This window comes from Panulirus ornatus, chromosome 30, assembly GCF_036320965.1.
Source record: "Panulirus ornatus isolate Po-2019 chromosome 30, ASM3632096v1, whole genome shotgun sequence".
Classification (NCBI taxonomy): Eukaryota; Metazoa; Arthropoda; class Malacostraca; order Decapoda; family Palinuridae; genus Panulirus; species Panulirus ornatus.
In genome coordinates this window covers 3,487,501-3,511,704 of record NC_092253.1, presented here as the reverse complement: position 1 = coordinate 3,511,704, position 24,204 = coordinate 3,487,501, and the positions used below count along the sequence as shown (strand labels likewise).

At 47.4% G+C, this 24,204-nt stretch overlaps 1 protein-coding gene across 2 annotated transcripts in view; it reads left to right on the top strand.

Moving 5' to 3' along the window:
* Nucleotides 1-24,204, top strand: part of LOC139758333 (uncharacterized) — a 102,806-nt gene that overhangs the window by 28,616 nt on the left and 49,986 nt on the right. For both annotated transcript variants that reach the window (XM_071679611.1, XM_071679610.1), the window contains one exon: nt 4,511-4,621. In XM_071679611.1, the coding sequence (XP_071535712.1) occupies nt 4,523-4,621 (99 nt within the window). In that variant the 5' untranslated portion in view covers nt 4,511-4,522. The remainder of the gene's footprint in view (nt 1-4,510; nt 4,622-24,204) is intronic.

The following is a 24,204-nucleotide window of genomic DNA, read 5'->3' as shown; positions in this document are numbered from 1 at the left end:
AAGTAAAAGGCTTAAGGATTATTTGTTCTACATATCCGTCTTCTGTTGGCTTTTACACTGGATGCCCAAGGGAGCGATTTTGGCTTTGCCTTCTCCAAAAGTTTGTTTAATCATACGATGCTTAAGAGGGCAGATAACCCAGGATTATCGTCTTTACGGTGGAAGAGGCATCGCTAGATGGTCTTTGGCTAAGCTGGAGACGAAATTAATATGTTTGGGCTTCTGTACAGCGATTAAAGTAATTAACAGGTTTCGCTGGAGTTGGCAAAGAGAGGTGGAAATTAGCGGATTCCCCCCCCCCCCCCCCTCGACTGCTTGATTGGTTGGTTTTCAGACAAACCCATCTATTGGATCAAGCAGATCCGATGATTGAGTTTGGGGCACCCACTCATTGATTAGATTTTGAGGAATGAATTTTAGGACGTTTGGATTACATTAGGGAAACCATTAGAGTTAAGGGGGACATTTTAATTGCATATGGGGACCTCTTGATTTTAGGGAGGGGGGGGGGGACTTTCTAAGGAAATTCAGATAACTTGATGCTTGAAATTTGGAGGACTTGTCGCTATAGTTTAGGGGGATTTGCTACCTAAGTTGTTGAGAGAGCGCTAGACACTGACAGAATTTTGGGAGTCCTCGCCCAATGAAGGTATCACGGAAGCTGCAGGGCGGCCAGTTCGCGGCCCCTTTGGAACAAACCCCGTAAGGGTTCCCGGGTTATCGACAGCAAACCAGGTGTCACTAATCAGCACGACCCAGGTGTTGAGGGAGGGAGGGAGTCGGGCTGGATGGAAGTGGCGTTCGCCGGAGAGCCACTGGAAATCCAGCCCGGCTCGTTGCAAGAGTGGCTCAATAACGAATACTGTGTGTGTGTGTGTGTGTGTGTGTGTCTGCCGTCGGTCGATTGCGAATGACTGGGTTTATAGCCGAAGGTGTGGTGTTCGAGTCGCTTGCATTGGTGGGTCTGTCTTCGTGTGGCTTAGGAAAGGTAAACCCGATGCTTGCTTGAGTGGGGTGGGAGGTGGTGTCATGGTTGGTTGGTTGGTGTACAAGTGGGGGGGAAATGGTTGGTGAAAAGGGACATTCCAGCACGTAGTCTTGTTCTACACACACACACACACACACACACACACACACACACACACACACACACACACACACCTTTTTAAAGGGGTATATGATTGTTTATGTCCCACAGCCACAAAGACGTATGCATTTATGTCCCACAGCTACATAGGCGTATGCGGGATATTTTCTCATCCACCCATCGTCTGTGTGCGTGTATTCGTGGACAAACACATTTGTGTTGACACAACACTTCAAGAACAGTATAGGATTGGAACTTCATTCGCTGACACCATAGGTACTCCCAGTGGAGGGGACAGACAGATTAGATTTGGGGGTACATAATTCCATGAATATGTATATAAAGTAGGAAAACCCCATTTTTATGTCCAGCGCTCCGTAACTTAGGACTGCAAAATAATGAAGTTCAAAATTTATGACATGCCGGTACGTGGCAAGTACATATATCAAAGCATATATTTTTCCCAAATTTAATGAGCTCATCTGTTACATTGTTTTTTTCCCGTGCTTCGTCTCGGCACAGACGGCAACGCAAGTTCCCCTTGTTGCATATGCGCAAAGCAACATGTCCTCCGCTTCCTTTGTGCGTCGACATGGTCGACAGATAAGCTAGGGCCCTGAGCTTGACCCCATGACCCGCTGATGACCCTGCAGTAACTCGCTGGGTGGTAGCAATTAAAGAGGACTTAATTAATCGCTCGTTTAGGCCCGTCCGAGACGCATCAGGCAATTGACCCGGATTAACTATAGCTATTTTTTTTTTCTTTTTTACAACCAGGAGATGTTTTAAGTCAGTATTTTCATGGCCGGACAGACGATTGCTTCTCTTGTGGATATTCGGACGGTCATGGGTTCTGGATATTTGGACGATGAGGGTCGTAGGTATTTGGAAGATGGTGGTCTCCAGATATTTGGACGTTTGGTGGTTCTGGATATTTGGACGATGAGGGTCGTAGGTATTTGGAAGATGGTGGTCTCCAGATATTTGGACGTTTGGTGGTTCTGGATATTTGGAAGGTGGTGTATTTTGGGTATTCGGACGATGGTGTGGTTTCGTGTATAGAAGATGGTGGTGTTGGGGTCAGGGTGTATTGATGGAGTGGGTCAGCGATGTTGCACTGAAGGATACTACCATCTCTCTCTCTCTCTCTCTCTCTCTCTCTCTCTCTCTCTCTCTCTCTCTCTCTCTCTCTCTCTCTCTCTCTCTCTCTCTCCCTGCCCATCAGCCGCCCACCCCTCGGGGGCTATGTGGCAGGAGGTGGGTGGTGGTGGTGGTCGTCGTTATACCGATGAACGCCCCTCTCCCTCCCCAGCTAACTGGTCATTAGGTGGTCCGCTCCCCATCCAACCATACGCGGCTCTCGTAATGACTTAACAGCTATTTGGGAGTGGCGGGAATCGCTGCATGTCTGGAGGGAGTAGGTGAGTTGTTTGCCTTACGGGAGTAGGTGAGTTGTTTGCCTTACGGGAGTAGGTGAGTTGTTTGCCTTACGGGATTAGTTGAGGTGTTTGCCATACGGGAGTAGTTGTTTGCCTTACGGGAATTGTTGAATTGTTTGCCATACGGGAGTGGTTGTTTGCCTTACTGTAAATAAAACAAAGGACAGCCACCGGTAATGGAACCATGTATTACCACAGTTGACGAGGGTAAGACACTCTCGCCTCGCCATCCCCCCCCCCCCAAAAAAAAAAGAAGTTAAATAGTTTGCGATTGTGAGTATGTAATGGTCTAATTAGCAGTTGAATAATTATCATCGCGACTTCAGCCTCAGGGAACCGTGAATGGTTTAGGAGGAAAGGGGAGTCAAGGTGAGATCAGATAATGTGAGCTCAGTATTCCATGAAGTGAGATTTAGTTACATAAACGTCAGGAAAAAAAAAAAAACAATGCCATAAAAACCTCACGGAAACAAAGTCCAGGAAAAAAAGAACCAATTTTCGGGAAAAAAGAGCTAAAATTTAGGGAAAAAACTTAACATTTCCATAAAAATCTCCAGACTCCAGCTTTCTACCGGCGTTGCGTTTTTTTTTTGGTGTGGGACGACTCTGGTATATGGAGGGAGGAGCCCCACGCCTCCCTCCCTCCCTCCCTGAGACTACTGGTAAACATTCACTTAACACTCTTACGGCCACTTAAACGCTACTTGGACTCACTTATCAGGTCGTAAAGTGGCCACGGGACAAAGTGCTCGCGGTGCTTGGCTTCCCAAGCGGAGGGGGAGGAGGAGGAGGAGGAGGGCGACGTCAACAGCAGGAGTAAAAAAGGAGGGGAGGAGGAGGAGGGAAAATATGCTGTTGTTGTCCTTGATGTTTTCCCCGCCGGAGGCCATTGTTGAGGAAAGGTCCTCTCACCAGGTAGCAAGTAAGTTAACGTAGCCATATTATGAGAGAGAGAGAGAGAGAGAGAGAGAGAGAGAGAGAGAGAGAGAGAGAGAGAGAAATTTCCTTATTACTTAACGAGTACCTAAGACGAGGCTTTTGGTTAAAGGCACGGCTGTCGCGTAGCGCACGACGTAGGCAGCGCGCTCGCTCGTGTGTGTGTGTGTGTGTGTGTGTGTGTGTGGGTGGGTGAAAGAGGCAGGGAGGAAAAGGTAGCCACCTAGGCCATGGGAGTGATACTTAACAGCCCCTGAAGTGCTGGCTCACCGCCCTACCGGCGCTAAACTACACAGACACAGCTTTGCTGGTCTGTTGCACGAACGCTGTTACTGGTCAACACAAGTGTTACTGGACAACACAGTGTTACTTGACAACACAGTGTTACTTGACAACACAGTGTTACACAGTGTTACTGGTCAACACAAATGTTACTTGACAGTGTCACTGGTCAACACAAGTGTTACTTGAGTGTTACTGGTCAACACAGTGTTACTTGACAGTGTCACTGGTCAACACAAGTGTTACTCGAGTGTTACTTGACAACACAGTGTTACTGGTCTCCCCTGTTGGCATGCAGGCCTCACGGACACATTGTTTTATTGCCACCATTTGTCTTCTGTTGTGTGGATCCAAATTATCACATTTTTTTTTTCCAGTATAGTTTTTATTGCGGTGTAAAAAAATGTGACATCTGTGGACATAATGTCGCTGGGGAACACGGGTGCTGAACTATGGTATAAATACGGTGATATGGTCCATGGCTGGTGCTTTGAAACGGGGTGATGTGTGAAGTATGATGGTGTGATATATATATGGTGTGATGTGTGGTGTAGTCATGTGAGCATCATGATGTGAAGTGTGATGGATTCATGTGATCATAGTGATGGCAAGTGGGGTGTTGTGGTTATGTTAGCATGATGTGATGTATGGTATTGTCATGTAAAACCTTTTTTCTTACAGCATTTTTACCTTTTTTTTTGCTACCCCTGTGCACTCTGACATTGACTTAATTTCATATACTAAACTTGTTAATTCCCTACCCCAGGAAACCCCATATATGGAGGTCCCGCAGCGCACAGGAAGCTGGCCTCGTCTACTGGGCGGAACCACAGATCAAAAAAATGAATGTGTGGTGATTGCAGGACAGGTAAGAGAGGTAAGTGTTCTCTAATTTAAAATTGATGGTTACCTGTTGGGCTTGACGGGCCCTGTGATGTGTTGAAACTGTTTGTAGTATTTAGGAGGAGAACGCAAACTGGAACTAGTCACACGTACATTCCTGGGGAGTGTAGTTTCAGATGGACTTTCTGCCTGTTGGGATACATTTCAAGATTGGGTTAGGAAGGTGGTTGCTTGGTGCTTGTTGAGTCATTACCATGCGTTTTTTTCGTCAGTGTCTTATATATATATATATATATATATATATATATATATATATATATATATATATATATATATATATATATATATATTGTTACTGGTCAACACAGTGTTACTTGACAGTGTCACTGGTCAACACAAGTGTTACTCGAGTGTTACTTGACAACACAGTGTTACTGGTCTCCCCTGTTGGCATGCAGGATATATGTGTCGGAGGTGGAGGGAACGAGGAGAAGTGGGAGACCAAATTGGAGGTGGAAAGATGGAGTGAAAAAGATTTTGTGTGATCGGGGCCTGAACATGCAGGAGGGTGAAAGGAGGGCAAGGAATAGAGTGAATTGGAGCGATGTGGTATACCGGGGTTGACGTGCTGTCAGTGGATTGAATCAAGGCATGTGAAGCGTCTGGGGTAAACCATGGAAAGCTGTGTAGGTATGTATATTTGCGTGTGTGGACGTATATATATACATGTGTATGGGGGTGGGTTGGGCCATTTCTTTCGTCTGTTTCCTTGCGCTACCTCGCAAACGCGGGAGACAGCGGAAAAAAAAAAAAAAAAAAAAAAAAAAAATATATATTGCAAATATAGTGGTGCACTTCTGATCCCGTACTACGTTTAACTGTCCTTCATTATTAGTTTTACCACATTGGTTACAGTTGGCGCTCATACCTTTCTTGATGTCTTCACCCACCCACCTCACGCTTAAACATGCCAGAACCTTGCTCCACTGTGGCTAGAAACACCATTCCTCCATACCTTGCATTCCCGTGCACAATACTGGTGTTTGGCAGTGTGGGAGGACAACCGATAGTGTGAAAAGTTCTTGCAGGAAAAGTCTGCGGGAGTTGACAGACAAGTTACGTTGAGTAAATGAGACATGCATGCCCCCGCCCGCGGACTTTGTGTATAATGAGTACAGTAGGCGTTAAAAATCTTTATATGTCTTAATATACGGAGAGAGAAGCGTTTCGTTCATAGCATGGGTGAAGGGTGTATGGCTAATGTGAGAGGTAGATAGTGTTGCCTGGGGTGTCTCGTACAGTAGACTGTACAGTGGATACAGTATATCAACACATGAGGGTGTGAGGCGGGTTCGAGTGGATCAAGGGATACCAAAGGATCCTGCTACAGCCAGAAGTGCAGGAAGATCATTCATACCATTGGTATGACATAGAGCAAGTTGACTTAGGACATACATATACAGAGGGTCGGGGTATAACACCTCTACAGACTATACAGTAGAGAACACAGAAGTAGAACACAGGGTTAAGATCAGGTGGTACTTGTACAGATGAGGTTTCAAGGGTAGATTTAGGACACATCTAGTACCTGGTGTTCGATGTACAGGATACAAATCTATACTACGGTTACAATAGAAAAGTTACAGGATGTTTTGGTGGGTATATTACTTATACAGACGGTTCGTATCTCTGATCCTGTGGGTGAAGGGCACGTGTTGTCTCAGATGGGTGGAGGCAAGTGTGTGGTGTACAGTGGGTTTGTACATTAACGTAATGGGTGACAGAAGGACCACTTTAACGTCTCGGTTAGGCTGGTGTAGCCTTTAAGTGGTGAGGAGGGTTCTTTGAGAGCCAGAGAGGAGGATAGAACGCAAGAGGAGGGAGGGAGGGAGAGAGCGAGCAAGCCCAACACTGGCACTAGACCAATATGAGCGGCGGACGCCCAGCCATTTTAGAGAGTCTATGACCACCTCTCATTCTTCTGCCTTAGTGCTCCACAGGACGGGACGACACTCGCTGGGAAATGTACTCGGTGTAGGAAGGACGAAGAAAAAAAAGAAGAAAATATGTGTCCTTTCGATTTTGTGCCAAGATTTGACTCTCTCGTGGAATATCAACGTCAACATTGAGCCGGAGGGCAGGGTGAGAGAGAGAGAGAGAGAGAGAGAGAGAGAGAGAGAGAGAGAGATAGAGAGAGAGAGATAGAGAGAGAGAGAGAATACGTAAAAAAACCCAAGTCTGCTTCCAGAAAATGATGACCCATATGCATCAATCAGTCCATTTACACCATACACATCTACGCATTCCAGTGTTTTTTTTCCATTTCAGACCATCCCTTCCATTCTCCCACAGGTTCTTCTTCCTCTGCTTTAATCACCCTATAAAAAGTAGGGGGAGGGTGTCTCAAAAACCTTATAATCTTGTTTTCTCGATGGTTTTTTTTCGTCATATTGTAAAGAAATGATATCTCTCGCAATAATGTACTTTTACCGGGTCGCACAGAATACCTTTCTGAAGCGGTGACTTCACGAATCCTTTTTGTACACCACACACACACACACACACACACACACACACACACACACACACACACACACACACTTGGGCATCCGTGGTGTAGGGGTGAACGTTGCTGACCATGAGTCACCACGGGCCAGCCCGGGGTTGGAATCACATGGGTTTTCGAATTCTGGGCGTTAGCAGTCGGCCCTCTGACGTTTATCCTCCTCCTCTCGGGGATGGTCGATGTTTACCAAATGGCGTCCTACCTACGTCTCTTCCTTGTATACCAACTGACTGTTATATTTCTCTCTTGTCTCTCCCCGGATGATGTGATTATTACACGAAAGTGCACTTGGGAACTTATCGTGTTTCATTTTCCCCGTGGACTCGTAGGAATATCTTGATCACGCGCAAAATTGTGATCCTTTCCAGTGTATATATATATAATCCCACTCATTGAGTAATAAGGGAGAGAGGGAAGGAGGGAGTCATTGGGTAGTGAGGGAGTGCGTCATGAGGAAGTTACGTAGTTGACCGGAAGGCAGAGTACATATGGTCCCCTAGGATGATAGTAGGGTTCCGGGCCCGGACCCGTGCCGCCGGCGCCTGTCTCTCTCACACCCCCCTTCCCCCATGAGCGGGACAGGAGAGGGTGGAGTGGGGTGGGTGGGGCCGCTCGCCACACCCTAGCCTGGGGGGTGTTGGGTTGGTCAGCTTGGGTTAAGTAGAGTGGGGTCGGGGGGCGAGCAGGAGGAGGCGAGGCTGCCGCCCACCACCCCACCCTCGCCTTGGCCTCCTGGGGGCCAAGTGTGGCGCCCCAGCACCTGTTACCACCAGTGGTGTCAGTTGGTCCTGAAGGCGACAAGAGAGAGACATACACGCCTCATGCAGTGGCGGGCGCGGCCCAGTGTTGCGAGGAGAGTGTGGTGGATACGCGTTGTTTGCCACACGTGTGTTGATTGCTAATTTGCAATGTACGGGGGGGAGGGAGTTTTACACTCGTGGGGGGGCCCTAGTGTTTCGACATAATCTCCTCCTATCATCCAGCTTCTTAGATTTATGCATGATGTCAGTATTAACCGTGTCCTCAGTAGATTTATGTCATAGGCTGTCAGCATTCACTACATCCTCAGTTGTTTTTCAATCTAATTACTTACTGCTCATGATGTAAAAGTATTTTTTTTACATGTATTTTTTGACTAAGTTTCTTGCTGGATTTAATGTTGTGTTCTTTAGTCGTCCTGACACAGCATCTCTGGAAGCAGTGTTTACGGTTAGCTCCATCATCAGTCGGGGTTAAGCGGAGAGGTTGTATCCCCCAACTGCTCTCTTAATGTGGGGTAGTGTTGACAGGTTGGGACTTTTACACACACACCAGCACCGAGGGGAGGGAGAAGCACCTGGGCTGGGTGTTAAAAGCCGTTGGCCACACCCAAGATTCGAACCCGGTGGGCGCGTGCGACCTCGTCAGGCTGGCCCGTGCTGGCTGACTCATGGTCAGTAACGCTAGCCACTACGCTGCGTAAGAGGCACCATCTTAAAAAAAAAAAAAAAGACGACAGTCATCATGTGATGTATATGAACGCCGGAGAGAGAGAGAGAGAGAGAGAGAGAGAGAGAGAGAGAGAGAGAGAGAGAGAGAGAGAGAGAGAGAGAGCATCATGGCCCGTCATGCTCCATAGCGGGGGGGGGGGGGGAGGATGTGGCCTGGCGTCGCTAGGCTGGCCCTCCGGGGATGGGTCAGGTCAGGTCATGACCTGACGCAGGAAGGGAGGCTTCAGCTTCATCCAGGTCACAAACTTCGCTTAAAAAAAAAGCGTAAGATTTTTTCTTGTTTTTTTCTTTATCCACAAATGGACGAGATTAACTCTCGTTCTGGCCGGTCCGTCGTCCACACGAGGAGATGAAGCTTGATTCTTGCCTCAGTGAGTAAGCTGATGAAGCTGAGTCATGCCTCAGTACATCAGCTTTTTAAGCTGTGCCTTCCCTCACTCAGTAAGCTGTTGAAGCTGAATCTTGCCACAGTACGTAAGTTCATGAAGCTGAGTCTTGCCTCAGTACTTAAGCTGTTCGAGCTTAAAAACAAGCTTACCTCAATACTTAAGCTGTCCAAGCTGAAGTTATGCCTCAATACATCGACCGGTAAGCTTCGGGACGTTCGTGACATTTCGTTCGTCATCAGGGAGGGCCTCGTGCTAAATCAGGGGTCTGGGGAACAGGGCAAGACAGACTTGCTCATCCCGGTTATCGATCGTCCTCGCTAGAGAGAGAGAGAGAGAGAGAGAGAGAGAGAGAGAGAGAGAGAGAGATGGAGGCTGGCGCGCATCGTCACGTCTTTGCACCATGGTAAGCATTTCTTTTTTTTAGACTCTCCTTCCGCCTTCCCTTCTTTGATGGTACTGGGTTAATATTGGATTTGTATTTACATTTGCGACTTTTTATGAGGATTTTTTTTTAAGTGTGTGTGTGTGTGTGTGTGTGTGTGTGTGTGTGTGTGTGTGTGTGTGTGTTGTACTCATATATATAGGAGTAAAAAGACGTGGTAAACATAAATGTTTTAAGACAACACGTGTGTAAGCGCTCTTACACACACACACACACACACACACACACACACACGCACGCGCGCGTGCGCGTGCCCAAGCATGGTGTAATGGTTAGCGTCACTGACACGTTAGTCAGCACGGGCCAGCCATGGGTCGGATCCATATACGTTGGTACGAATCTTTGGGCGTAGCAGTCGGCCCTCACCTGACCTAGGTGTTCATCCTCTTCCCGTGTGACCACACGGGTACCGATGCTTTCACACTTCTTTCACACTTCCTTGATGTCAGCTGGGAATTGATTTCATCAGATTCGGTTCTGTAGCTGAAGCTGTCTTGCGAGCTGCCGGGTTTGTGACCTTGGCTGACTTACAACTGTATCTCATGTAATTAAGATATTTTTTGATATCTCTAGTCAAGTGTCCTGGTCTGACGCATTTTTCCTGCTTTTCCATAAAAGATTAAGACTAATTCCTAAATACTTTGAGGTCTTATTGAAAGACATGAAATTCTCTTGAATTAATAATAATGACAGATAATGATGAAAATAATAATGATAATTAGTAGTTTTAATAATTGAAAATACTACTACTACTAATACTACTACTAATAATAATTATGAATAATGAACCGTAGACCGTGGTTAACAAGTAGAACCAGTTCTGTACACTTAAAAAAAGTTCCGCGCCATGTGCTCCTGTTGCCACTGGTGCGAGGAATTCGGTTCAGTACGAGAAAAAGAGCGAAGGAGCGTGTTCGAATAGATGCTGGGGCGCCTCTTGACTAACAGTCACTGCGTCCGGTTTAGATTAGAAAAAAAAAGACTTGTTTGGCATCAAGGCCTCTGTTTATTATTTTTTTATGAATGGTTCTGGAAAACTAGTTGTTATGGGGTTGGTAGGAGGAAGAGGAGGAGGAGGCGAGCCGGCTTTCTGGTCTGGATGTTTGGGGCTGGGGAAGTGATTGGATCTAGTGCTCATGAGATTCGTTGGATCCAGTTCTGTATCTCTCTCGCTCAAATATATGTATACCATATATATATATATATATATATATATATATATATATATATATATATATATATATATATATATATATATATATATATCATTAATTGTTCCAATTTGGAATTCAGCGTCGGGAACTACCCTTTAAATGTCACCACCATTTGATCTCCAGGAAAATTGCGTTGGTCTGGGTCGGCCATGTAATGCAAGGAAAGTCAAGATTTTATGTAGTGGGGGAGAGAGGGAGGGAAGTCGCCCCTTTTGTTACACTGGGACAGTGTTGCTATGTAAAGGCACAATTGTTCGTTTAGGTCAAGGGGGATAGGGGGTAATCGCCATTCATACGATCGTGAGTATGTGGTTGGAAGGGGGGGGGGGTATGTGAGTGGCCATGTTGGTGGGGGAGGTTAGAGTTGCTGTGTGGCTATGTGGCAGGTATGTGGTGTTAGAGGTCTGGTGCTGAGATGAGGGTTCGAACACTAGTACAACATAGTTCCAGTGGTTCATGTCTGTGAGGATCTGGTGTCGAGGGTTTGTACATTGGCACAGTTTGAACTCCAGTGGTTCATCATGTCAGGTGGGGAGGGAATCGGGTATTTAGGCTTCGAACACTGATACAGCTGAGCTTCAGGGATTCATACCCAGAGATCTGGTAAAGGGGAAGATTTCCGAACAAAATTTTGCACCAGTGGGGACCGCCATCTCGATCTCTGACCTTCACCACTGTTTCACGTCTTTGTTTCAACCTTTCGTACAGTCACTATTCACCTCACTTGGCTTATTCCAGTCTTCCACTGTGATGCTATAAACCCACCATTAAAACATCTTTTCCAACTATTTTGTTGTTTCTTTATATTGCCCTGAAATTACACTTACGACATCTTCAGACTGCTGTAAGATATTTGATGGTTGTGATCCAAGTTACCCCTGACTCTTCTTTCTTCCTGGGTGGGCAGAATTATGGCTCCTAACCCCCTCCTGTAACCTCGCTGTCCTAATTCATGTGTCATTACTGCTGCCGTCCTTCCGATCTCCTCTGTTATTTCTGTTTGTTTCTTTAAACGCGTCGACCAAACTTGGTAGAGGAATCCAAATTTTGGCCACGTACACATTATTAGTAATTTGCAGAACGTTTTCTTATCCTAGTGTAATAACTTTTCGTAATTACCCATTTGTACGGTATGAGGAAGGGGTTTTACACTCATGGGGGCCCCGTTTCTTGGTGTGTGTGTGTGTGTGTGTGTGTGTGTGTGTGTGGTGCTTTGCATATATTAATTATTCATAACAGTGTTACCTTGGAGAAGTTGTCTCCTTTGTGAGCGTGTCAGCGGGCAGGAGGCAGGTCCAAATTACCTTTTATGTAATGTAAATGAATTGGTTCTGGAGACATAAAACTGGGGATGTCTGTACTGCTTAATGGTCTAATTGATGCCGGGTCGTGTGTGATAGGTCGGCTGGTGTGTTGTTAACAACGACAGCTTTCCTCCCATACCTCACACACACACACACACACCCTAGTTCCTTCTCTACCCACACCCCTCAACCACACACTTTATGTCCCTCCTCCACCCCCCAATTATACACCTCAAGTCCACACCACCACCCCTCTTCCTCCTTCACCCCCTTCAACCACGCATCTCATAACCACCTCCCCTCTCTCCTGCTCTCGTACCTTAGCCACACACACTTACTTTAGGCTTCCCACCACTGTACCTTCACCCACTTTCCTTCCCACAGCCATCACGCAGTTTTTCGTCTTTCCCACCAGGTTTAAGATATGATCTGCATTTATGGTATGTCTCGTATATACATACATCATGCACTTCCTTACAGAGGAATGGCAAATGTCCCCCTCTCTCTCTCAAGAGTTTCCGGGAACAGTAATTAAATCAGGGCGTTTTCTGTTCGTCCTTCTCTGTATGATTTGCTTGTATGATCCACGCGACACTTGCGTTTCCTCGGAGCTGTTGCCCTGTTGCCCTTGCTGACTGATGTATGCTTAAGGGGTTGGTGGATTGGGAGGAGCTTTCTGCTCTACTATCCTGTCTCCATGCATAGTGGTATTGACATAACACATAGATATTAGCTTGAGAGGCGGGGCATCAGAGAGTGCAGAATTCCCTCCCTGTACTGCACAGTTAGGGTAACTGCACTAACCTACCTGTGGGAGACTCCCTCTCCATCCCACATGAGGTCTTCTGCACACGTACCATGTAGCTCGGGCCACAGCCACCGCCTACCTCGTAAGCCAAGAGGCCCCACCTCGCTCCGATCCTCCCCCCCCCTCCTCCGCTACCACTCCACTATCCAGTGACTGTATGTAATCACCAGTATCCTGTCTCTACCACAAGTGAGATTGTAACGTCGACGCCTGCTTCTGTCCTTCGGCAGATAACCTCGTCATGGACCATCAGGTCTCCTGCTATCTGTCCCCCTCCTATGTACTACTATACTCCTCTGCCCTCCCCCAGCACTCGTGACCTCCAGCAGATAACCTCGTTATGAACCATCAGGTCTCCTGTTATCTGTCCCTCTCGTATTCCACTCCTCTTCCCTCCTGCGCCACTCCACTCCCAAAGTCACAGCACATAGTCACATACCCACACCCCTTGGCCTCCTCAACTCCCGTCTGACCTTGATTGTTAGGCCTTATTTTTTATGATAGAAATTGTGAATTTCATGCTTAACCACTTTACTTCAGAGGGTCTCTAGTTATTCAACGTGGGAGCCAGTTATTTCAGATGCCCGACCTTGAGATAAAGCTGACAATGATAAGTTATCTCCCGACGGCGATGCAGGTTGGCTGGGGGGGGGGCGGCATACATCGTCAGGGGAGGGGGGGGGGGGGGGAAGAGACATTGTAGTATAGCTGTATAACTTTTGTTTTTTTTTAATGTAATGATTTATGTAAAATAGACAGTTTAGTTGTACGTGATGTCCCCTCGATTCATCCCTCATGATGGGTGGCGGTGAGTCGTGTTCCACAAGCTCTTTAAGAGTCGTAGCCATGACTCAAAACTCTCGACTAATGCCCAGTGAAGACTTAGATCATAGAAATCGATTTTGAAAAGTGAATGATAAATGTTGGAAATACAGCCAGCATGTTGTAGAGCATCAGTAGCGTTGAGGGACGATGCACTGCTCTTGGCGGGGACGTGGCCATGAGAGAGAGAGAGAGAGAGAGAGAGAGAGAGAGAGAGAGAGAGAGAGAGAGAGAGAGAGAGAGAGAGAGAGATTCTCAACCTAACCATCACTAGGAGGAGTGGAGGAGATGTCTGGGTTGTTGCCGACGCCTGACCTATGAACCATGTGTGTGTGTCATCACCACAACCACCGCCGTCACTACCACACCCCACAACCACCGCCTGTTCCACCACCACAACCACACAGTACCACAGCAACTATATTACACCACCTACACCACAGGTTCGGCTCCGCTCCGTACCGGTATGTGAGGGCGGTTGGTCGGTGGGAGACACCTGAGTTGTTGCATCAACGTGGAGGAAATTCAAATCTTAAACAATGAGGAAAAAAAAAAGACCTGTTGAAGATTTTACACAACATATTTGAACCAGTAACTCATTGAGTGGGTGACCGCAGTGACTCGTCAGCTGCCCAGGGTTCGAGAAGAGGGAAGCAAGTGAGATTCTTGGGCGTGAGACGAGGTCCTCTGCGTCAGGTGAGGCCGCCCTTGGACCCCGGGTGAGGTCTTGAGGCCCTCAGATGAGGTCTTGAGGGCCCCAGGTGAAACACAGGTCCCCCAGATGAAGCCCTGAGCCCTAAGTAAGGTCCTCATTCCTATGACCCTCGTCCTTAGTTCGAGGCCGTGGGGCTGGGAGTGGAGGACGAACTCGATGCTGATTGATGAGGGGATGAATGTTTACCTTTAATGAACGCCAGTAGTGAGGTGTGTGAGCCTACGGTAACCCCCCCCCCCCCCCCCTGGCCTCGGCTGCCTGGAACTCTCATGAGGCGTTCTCTCACCTTCAATGATTCCATGAAAGTCTCTCTTCTCGGTATATGTACCGTATTGATGGCTTAGTTGGAGAGGTGGGGATTGGAAGTATAAGCTTTCGGATATTGTATTTATGTATTTTCCCCGCATGCTTCGATTCTTTTTTGTTTGTTTTTTTTCATTTTGTTCTTCAAAAAGGTTATAATCATAGCTTGTAAAAGAGATTGTCCACGAGCCTATTCGTAGAATGAAAGCTGTGACCTTGGGGACCGGTATGAGGAAAGGACGGTGTCCAGCAGCCTCTTACAGAGAAATGATCAAAATGCTGGAGTAGGTGTCTGAAGACACACACAATTAGCTCCCGGAGACTTGGGTTTGTGTAATGGGGTGGGGCGGCCAACGCTACACAGTCGTGTTTTGTTTTTTCTTATAAGTACTTCATCGATTACAATTCAAAGGGTTTCCTAGAACCTTATGGCAGTAGTAGTAGGTAGTGTAGATAGTGTCTAGGTTTCGGAAGGGAGGAGAGAGGTCTTCGTTAGGTCTTCGTTCACCTGTATTGCCGTCCTTGTCAGGGTGAAGGTTTTTGCTCCTAGGAACAGATTTCCAGACCCACTCTGCCACGGCGCGTCCTTCTGCTCCGCCGTGGATGATGTGTAGGTAGATAGTCGTTGACTCGACTGCCATGGGTAGGTTGTAGGTATGGATCTCCGTGGCGTAGCAGGTCACCGCTGCTGAACGTGATGCTGGTGATCGAGGGCGTAGGTGGTTCGAATCCTGATTGAGGCATTCGGTCCACAGTTAATCCAGCTGTTCATCTTTCCATTTTAAAAGTATTGCCACTCTCTCTCTCTCTCTCTCTCTCTCTCTCTCTCTCTCTCTCTCTCTCTCTCTCTCTCTCTCTCTCTCTCTCTCAATACCGGGGAAGACTGAATGACTGACCTGACTGACTCGGCCACACAACAAGTACCCGGTACGCCCGGTTTATACCGGGGTTGGTCACCTGGTAAATCCCTGAAGAATGTTGGACGGGTGAGGAGGAAGCACTCGTAGGACCAGGAACAGGTTCTTGCTGCATGAGGAACTGCATGTGTGTGTGTGTGTGTGTGTGTGTGTGTGTGTCTGTGTATGACCCCTGGGGTTCCCGGTATTGTTTGTTGCTGGATGACCTTGTTGCCACCGGGGGCACCCACAGGCGTCCTGTTGCATACTGGTGGCGTAATGTTCAGGACGCGCCAGCAATACCTTGCCGACCGCAACACACACACACACACACACACACACACACACACACACACACACCACACACATTTTTCTATTCTCCTGTCTTAATGGGGTAACATCTGGGATAGACTGAGTGAATACTTACCAGTAATTTTGACTTCAGATTTTCTAAAAAAGCAAAGAACACGAGTCGTATGATGAGAATGCTGTCAGGTGTTGGTTGTATGTGAGTGGTGGATCGATATTTTGTATGTTTGTGAGGTGGCAAGTCTCTCCCATCTCTTGCTGAAGAACCAGATCGTATGAAACTATCTGGGGAACCACAGCCATGGTGGTGGTTCTGTGAGGGGCCCGGCTGTGTGTGTGTGGGTGAGGGTGCTTTGGTTCCTGTGGATGTGAGCCAATGAAGCCATTTCTTCATCTGTTCCTGCCGTCGCTGGCATAACCTAGGGTGCAGGACATTGGTCTGTGGTGACCTTGCAAGGTGTTTTAGCTTTCTGCAGTGCACACACACACACAGGCTAACTCCTCCTCCTCCTGACTTGAATATCGATAGATATTTCCGGAGTATCTCCGGAACCGAGATCGGCACCCCGATTTCTTTGACAAGGGAGGAGGGAGATAGGGAGGGAGGAAAGGGTGAGCCGATTTCAAACTGGGTTAGTCCAAATATCGGAGAGAATTGCACGATTTTTTTCCCCCAACCCCTGGCCCCCAAGAGCCTTAGCTGAGGTCGGGGGAGACCGCTCCCGGCTCCAGAACCCCACCTTACCCCCGCAGTTTTCATGTTAACACACACACGTCAGGAGCGTCATGTTCCGGTATTGGGTTACGGCCGTTGCTGCTGGCGTTGCACCACATGACGTCACATAGGCAGCCGTACTTGCTGTGGTGGTGAGTCGCGAGTTGTAGTGGCAGCCTCGTCTTGAGGGAGGGAAGTCATCGTTCTGGGATCAAGAGAACGTAATGGCTGTGTACACACGTTCATCTGGCGTAGCTGTGATTGTGAGGGTCTTGTTCGACGAGACGAAGCCTACTTCTAACCTAACCTAATCATCTAACCTAACCTATCTTGACCTAATCTAATCTTAACCTGACCTAACCAAACCTAATCTAATCTAATCTTAACCTAACGTAACCTAATCTGATGCAACCTAACCTAACCTCACCTCATCTGACAACCTAACTTCACCCAACCCGCCTTAAAAGAAAAACAACAGAAAAGAACATAGCCTATCCCAACCCAACCTAACCTCACCTTACATTGCCTTACTTTACATTGCCTTGCTTTACCTTGCTTTACCTTACCTTACCTTACATAGAAAAAAATTGGTGGAGGAGGGGGAGAGGGGTCAAATCTTCATGCGTCCCTCTCCCCTATTTTCATCTTGAAATAGATCACATCTCCCAGGAAATTCTTGTCTCGCCAGAGTCGTCGGCATTGTTCATGATGAACACTGGCGACAGCCGTGGAACGCCGAAGTGCTGGATTTCCAGACTCTGTGGCCTTCACTGGAAGGCTGCTCCTGGAGACGCTGGACAAATAGGGAAGAATGACGTCATGCTGTTTCTAGGAGGACCATTGTATATATATATATATATAATCTTGGGTGCGTATGTCTCGGGTGATTTTTGAAGGGAATTTGTGTTCGTTTTAAGTTCTGTTGTTATTGAAAAAAGAGAAGCGAGTTGTTCTGAGAATTCAGCACAGATTCGTGTCAGTTATTTACAAATATTGTTGGTGTGGGCTTTACTCTCCTGGCTCTTCGTAGTAATGGAACACTGTGTCGTAAGTTGCATGTCGTATACCCACAGGTGGAAGAGAGATAATGATTTGGTTATCATGGTGGGGAGAGAGAGGAGTGGCTAGGGTGTGTTGGTGGTCGGGTGGTTCCTAGGGGGGAAGGGGCAGTAGCGGCTGGGGTAGTTGTGATGCTTGGGGGGAGGAGGTGTATGATAGACTGGGGTGGTGCAACATCTTCCCGTGTTAAGTGAGGTGCTGGGGGTCGCTTGCCGCTCACATCAGACTTTTCCTACTTGAGCATCGGGCACTGTGTGTGTGTGTGTGTGTGTCACTGTGTTCTTCCCACCTGGCCTACCCTCCTGAAGGGGATTTGGCTCACGCTGGAGAATTTATCTCGCCAGCGAGAGTGTATAGATCATCGGATTTAGGAAGCGTAAAGTCAGATAGATGATGAAGCTTTGCTGCAACGCACACCACCATCTCCCACTCCCCAGGCACCTCTTGGGGGGCGAGGTGGGTGTTCAGGAATGCCCCAGAGGGTGACGTCTGTTTTCTCAGGGGAGGGGAGAAGGTGATAGCCTCTCCACTCTCTCCCCTTCCCCCGGTATCGTCCTTGACCAGTACGGTCTTGTGTCCCTCCCGAGGGTCATGTGTCTACCACACTATCATGCACCTATCGACCTTCGCAAAACCTTCGATAAAGTACCACTTAAAAGTTTACTACACACGATTAAAGGTCGCGGTGTAGGAGATCGAATCTGCGCGCGCGGGGGATAACGGATTCTGGGCCTCTTAACCGGAAACAAAAAGTGTGGTATTAAACGGAGGGAAAAAGAAAAAGAGCACCCGACTGGCTTCCCTTGGAGTTCCACAAGGCGCTGTCCTGGGACCTAGACTTTCCATCGAGTACCATAGAGTCAGAGAGCGATAGAGCGTTTCGCCACTAGAAACTCAATATTTGCCGACGACTCGAAAGTAAGGAAACATAGCCAACTCGAAGGAAAGACTGTCTGAAGATTGAGAGGGTTTTAGACAGAACTGGTAAAGTGGACAGAGACATGACAGGTGGGTTGCAACGTAGACAGATGCACAATAATGTTACGAACCACTCTGGCCCTCCCATGGAACATAAGGTCATGTGTCCCTCCCAAGGTCATGTATCCACCTTTAGGCCATGTCTTCACCCCTGGGGATGATGTTTCCACCCCTGTGTGATCTGTCCTTCCCAGGGTCGTGTGTCCATCCCCCGGGTCATGTGTTCACCCGAGGAGTCGTATGTTCACCCCAGGGTCGTATGTCTATCCCAGGATGATAGATATATGACGCTTGATGTATCATTCGCTCTCCCTCCCTCCCTCTCCTTTCCTCCCTCTCTCCCTTCCCTTCCTCCATCTCTCCCTTCCTTCCCTTCCTCCCTCTCTCCCTTTTCTCCCTCTCCCTTCCTTCCCTTCCTCCCTCTGTCCTTTCCGCCCTCTCATTTCCTCTGCTCTCCCTTCCTCCCTCCCTCCCTTCACCACCTGCACCTGAACGACCAGAGGGGGAGAGCCAGTAGACGACGGTCCTCCTCCTGGATAACCATAATATTTTCCTCATGTCTCTCGGTGGCTGAGTTACTGTGCTCCCCGCGGCTGTAATGGGCCCGGGTGTCGTATCCTCGCAAGACATTACCAGTTTATAACCTGTTTTTGGCAGGTGCTACCACCCAACTGCATTGCTCCTCACCTGTCTCTCTCGACAATATCCTTATATATATATATATATATATATATATATATATATATATATATATATATATATATATATATATATATATATATATATATTGTGTGTGCGTGTGTGATACGGGGAGAGAGTTTTACACTCGTGTTGCCCCTTCGTCTTAACCTTTGTATATATGTACACGGTGAGGTAGTGCCAGGTACCCATTCTGTCGACCAGCCCCTACGGGAGGATGAACAGCTGGGTGTGTGCGTGTGTGTTTGTGACAAAAAGCATGGTTCTTAGGTTTGGCAGGGCTGGGGGATAGGTTTGTTGTGGGATGTGTGAGTTTGAATGGATAAAATTTGGAGGAAATGAAGTGTTTTAGATACCTTGGAGTGGCCATGGCAGCGAATGGAGCCATGGAAGCGGAAGTGATAGGTTGGTTAAGGAGGCGAAGCACTGAAGAATTTGTAGATAGTTCGTTAACTTGGAGGGCGAAAATGGTTATATTTGAAAGTATATTAGTCCCAACAATGTTTTATGGTTGCGAGGTATGAGCTATAGATGAGGATGTGGGAAAGAGTTTGAATGTGTTGGAAATGACATGTTTGAGGACACTGTGCGGTGTGAATTGGTTTGATCGAGTAATTAAAGGTTAATGGAAAAGTGTGATATTGAAAAGTATGTGGTTGAGAGAACTGAAGATGGTGTGCTGAAATGGTTTGGATATATGGAAAGAGTGAGGAAAGGGTGAAGAGGATGTATGTGTTTTAAGTGGAGGGAACAAGGAGTAGGGGGAACCTAACTGGAGATGAAAGAATAGGATCAAAAATGATTTTGAGTGATCGGCGCCTGAACATGAAAGAGGGTGAAAGGCGTGAACGTGATATGGAGTGAATTGGAACGTTGTTGTATACGGTATACAGGGATCGATGTGCTCTCAGTGGAGCATGTGAAGCGGATGAGGAAAACCATGGAAAGGTCTGAGGGGCCTGGTTGTGGATAGGGAGTTGTGGTTTCGGTACATTGCACATGACAGCTAGAGAATGGATATGAACGAATGCGGCCTTTCTTCCTTCGCCTGGTCCTGGCGCTACCTTGCTAACATGGGAAACAGAGAAAAATAATGTAGAAGAGATGTATACATCACATTGTGATCTCTCGAATCTCCCATGAAATGCATGGTTAGCTTCTTTGTACAGTGACACAAACGCTTTTTTGGGGGGGTTGGTTCCTCTCCATTTACAGCACAGTGGATGGGGGTTAGGGGGAGGGGGGGGTGTTCCGACTCATTTTGTTTAGTTCTGTGATCCTTGGGACTTTCTGTGGTTTGGTCTTGTCTTAACCAGTTTAGCAATTTCAACCTTTTTTTGTTTTGTGGTTTTCTTTGTTTTTGATATACGGGGTTGGTTGGTATGTGGGTGCGTCGTGTCACCATCAGGAGGGTAGGAGAACCACCCTCACGACGACAACCAGTACCGACGGCTCTCCCGCGTCCCCTCCAGGATCTGGCGCTCACCTTGTGACCGCACTGGAGGGAGGAGGCATTTCCGCACGTGTGTAGACTTCCTCAGCTTGGCACAGCGGCAAACAAGCTGTTCCCACGACGCTCAGCGGCAAGTGAAGCTGTTCCCATGGCGCGGCGGCATAGAAGCCCTCCCCCTATTGCGACGTAGCGGCACAGCAGCAGCTCCGACAACGTTGCAGAAGGCAGCATAGAAGCAGTTCCGACGGCGTCGCAACCCCTAAGGCCAGAAACAGCTCGGACGGCGTCACATACGGCAGCACAGGAGCGGCTCTAAACGGCGTCGCAGACGGCGATAAAAGAGGATGATAACTCAGACGTCCGTAGAGGCGTCGCGGCAGTTCGAATCTTATAACGTAAAACAATAACCCGAGGTGGATAGTGTGCACTCATGCCACTGAGTGACGGTGGTGATACGTACGTATGAGTGGACCCAGCAGCTGGGTATGGTGCGTCGGGAGAACTGAACTGTTGTGCAGCCTTGGGCGAGGGTTGTTGGGCGCGCAAGGCACTGGGAGTGGCATGACTCAAGAACCCGGCAGCATTAGGTTAGGTGTGTCATTTGGAGGTAATTGGAAGAACTTCGCGCCCTCTCACAAGTGTAAGAACATCTAATGATAGTGTCCAGGTAGCCCACGCTGGCTGATCATGGACTAAAGCTGTAATTTCTCCATTGGCATTGAAGCGTTTATATGTATATATATATATATATATATATATATATATATATATATATATATATATATATATATATATATATATATATATATATATATATATATATATATATATTGACCCGACATGGCACGGGCAAAACATGCTTTAAGCAAGGCCATCTCAATGACGCTTAAGGGTAGAAGGGTTGTATGAGGAGGGGAAAGACGAGAGGAGGAGAATTCCGCAACTTATCTGTTCAAGGGAAAGAGAAGGCATCATAACGGTTGATCTTGGAGTGGTCGGTCACCACACAAAAACTGTAGGAAGCAGAAGTTGACTCTTAAAGCTGTAAGGAGGAGAATTCCACGTCTTAACTGTTTGGACATGCTGTTCCAGAGAAGGAGAGGAAGGGGGTATCATAACGGTCAATCCTCGAGTAGCTGGGTTACCAAAGAGAAACCATTGGAAGCAGCAGTGGCTATCTGTTTCGTCTTTGGTAATGTTTGCCTTTTTTTTTTTTTTTATAAACATCTTAGTCCTTCTCGCCTGGAAACCCTTTTAAACTGAATCGATAAAAGATAATTTTAAGTTTCATTTATCTCATACTAAAGATAATTTTAGATTTCATTTATCTCCTGCTACCTACCCTCTTCCCAGGCACATGGTGCTTAAGGTCATGCATCATTATCATGACTGGTGACGAACTCCAGATGAAGGAGGTACAGTTGTTTCAGTAGGACAAGGTACCAGGGGATCCTGTAGGACAAGGTACCAGGGGACCCTGTAGGACAAGGTAGCAGGGGATCCTGTAGGACAAGGTAGCAGGGGACCCTGTAGGACAAGGTAGCAGGGGATCCTGTAGGACAAGGTACCAGGGGACCCTGTAGGACAAGGTAGCAGGGGATCCTGTAGGACAAGGTACCAGGGGACCCTGTAGGACAAGGTACCAGGGGACCCTGTAGGACAAGGTACCAGGGGACCCTGTAGGACAAGGTAGCAGGGGATCCTGTAGGACAAGGTATTAGGGGATCCTGTAGGACAAGTTACCAATGGATTCTGAGGTACCAGGGAATCCTGTAGTACAAGATACCAGGGATTCCTGTATGATAAGGTACAAGGGGTTCCTGTAGGACATGGTACCAGTGGTTCCTGTGAGACCAAGTTACCTGCGTTTCCTGTGAAGGCTGAGAGCTCACAGTGAGGTGGGTGAAGGTCAGCCTTTTTTGATTACAATTGTCTCCCTCGTTATCTCCCCCAGGGGAGGAAATGATCTGTAACCGCAGGGTTAGTTACCCCAGCGAGGATGTGTGTGTGTGTCTGTGTGGCTGTGTGGGAGTGTGTGTTTGTGTGTCTGTGTGGGAGTGGAGGAGAGCAGGGGGGGACGATGTGGCGGGTCTGAACCCAGGCCAACAGGAAGACGTGGTTTAACTGCAGGCAGTAGTTCGCACACCCGGGGTAACGCTAAGTTGGCGGAGTGGTATTTGAGTTGAGTTTATGATGCTGTTAAAGACTTGTCCTCTGTAAGGTTATGATATAGTATCGTGGGGGAGTTGTGTGTGTGTGTGTGTGTTTAAGGATTAATAACATTTGCGTTTACAACTGGTTGTGGCAGGAGGGTGAGAGGGGGACTTGTTTCGACCTGGTATAGGAGCAGTGTGTTTGGGGGGATAGGACTATTCTCGTGAGGAGCTGCTACCCTGTGTGTCACTAGGTTGTAGACAGCTGCCGCCCTTGTGGGTTGTGGTTTTTTTTTAAGGGATTGATATCGTCCTTTGAAAGGTTGTAGTACTTCAGTGATTCTGTTTGTCCTGTAAAAGTTGTATTGTAAAGGTTGTAATCGTTCTTGACGAGTTGTGTTTGTATATCCGGTTTTGTGTCACCCTCACAACCGGGGTTATTTATAGGGACTCATGACGTCATGGACAGAAGGCAAGCAGTGTGTGTGTGTGTGTGTGTGTGTGTGTGTGTGTGTGTGTGTGTGTGTGTGACCCCTTCTTGCCCTCTCCTCTCCTCTCCTCTCCACCGCCTGCTAGAGGCGTTCCTAACCACTCCTTGTACCACACCAGGCTCGCACCAGTCTGGAACGCGTCCCTTAAAGATAAGCTAAGCCATCTCCCCCCCCCCCCTTTCCCTATCCTTGGACAGACGGATGCCCTATCGCTTGAGGGGGGAGGGGGGGGGGGCAGCTGGTTGGTTGCCAAGCAGCTGGGTTTAGTATATCGTGGGATAACCCAAGATATTTAAGGGAGATTTTTTTTAGTGTGTACGTTTGATGGAGGGGGTTGGGGGATATATCAAATGAACCTCCTTTCTAAGATTTTGGAGAAAATTAGAAAAAAAAGATGATTTTGATGGAGACTATGCTGATATTGATGGAGACTTTATGATGATATTGATGGTGGAGATGTTATGATGATAATGATGGAGATGGAGAAATGATAATGAGGGTAATATTAAAGGTGATGGTAAATGATAACATGAGTGAGAGTAACTACAAGAATGGTGGGTAATAACTACTGTGGGGTAGTAACTAGTAACTACAGTGGGGTAGTAACTAGTAACTACATTGAGATAGTAACTACTAACTATATCAGTTATGTTTGCTTTTCGACACTGTGGTTGTGTTGGCTTCATTGTGGACGTGTGTCATATGACACCGTGGGTCGACCCTCGTGTGGTGTCACTGCTGTTGCTGGTGTAACGTATGAAAATAGAAAATAAAACGCCTTTGGCAGGGCTGTGTCATTGGGAGTACATTC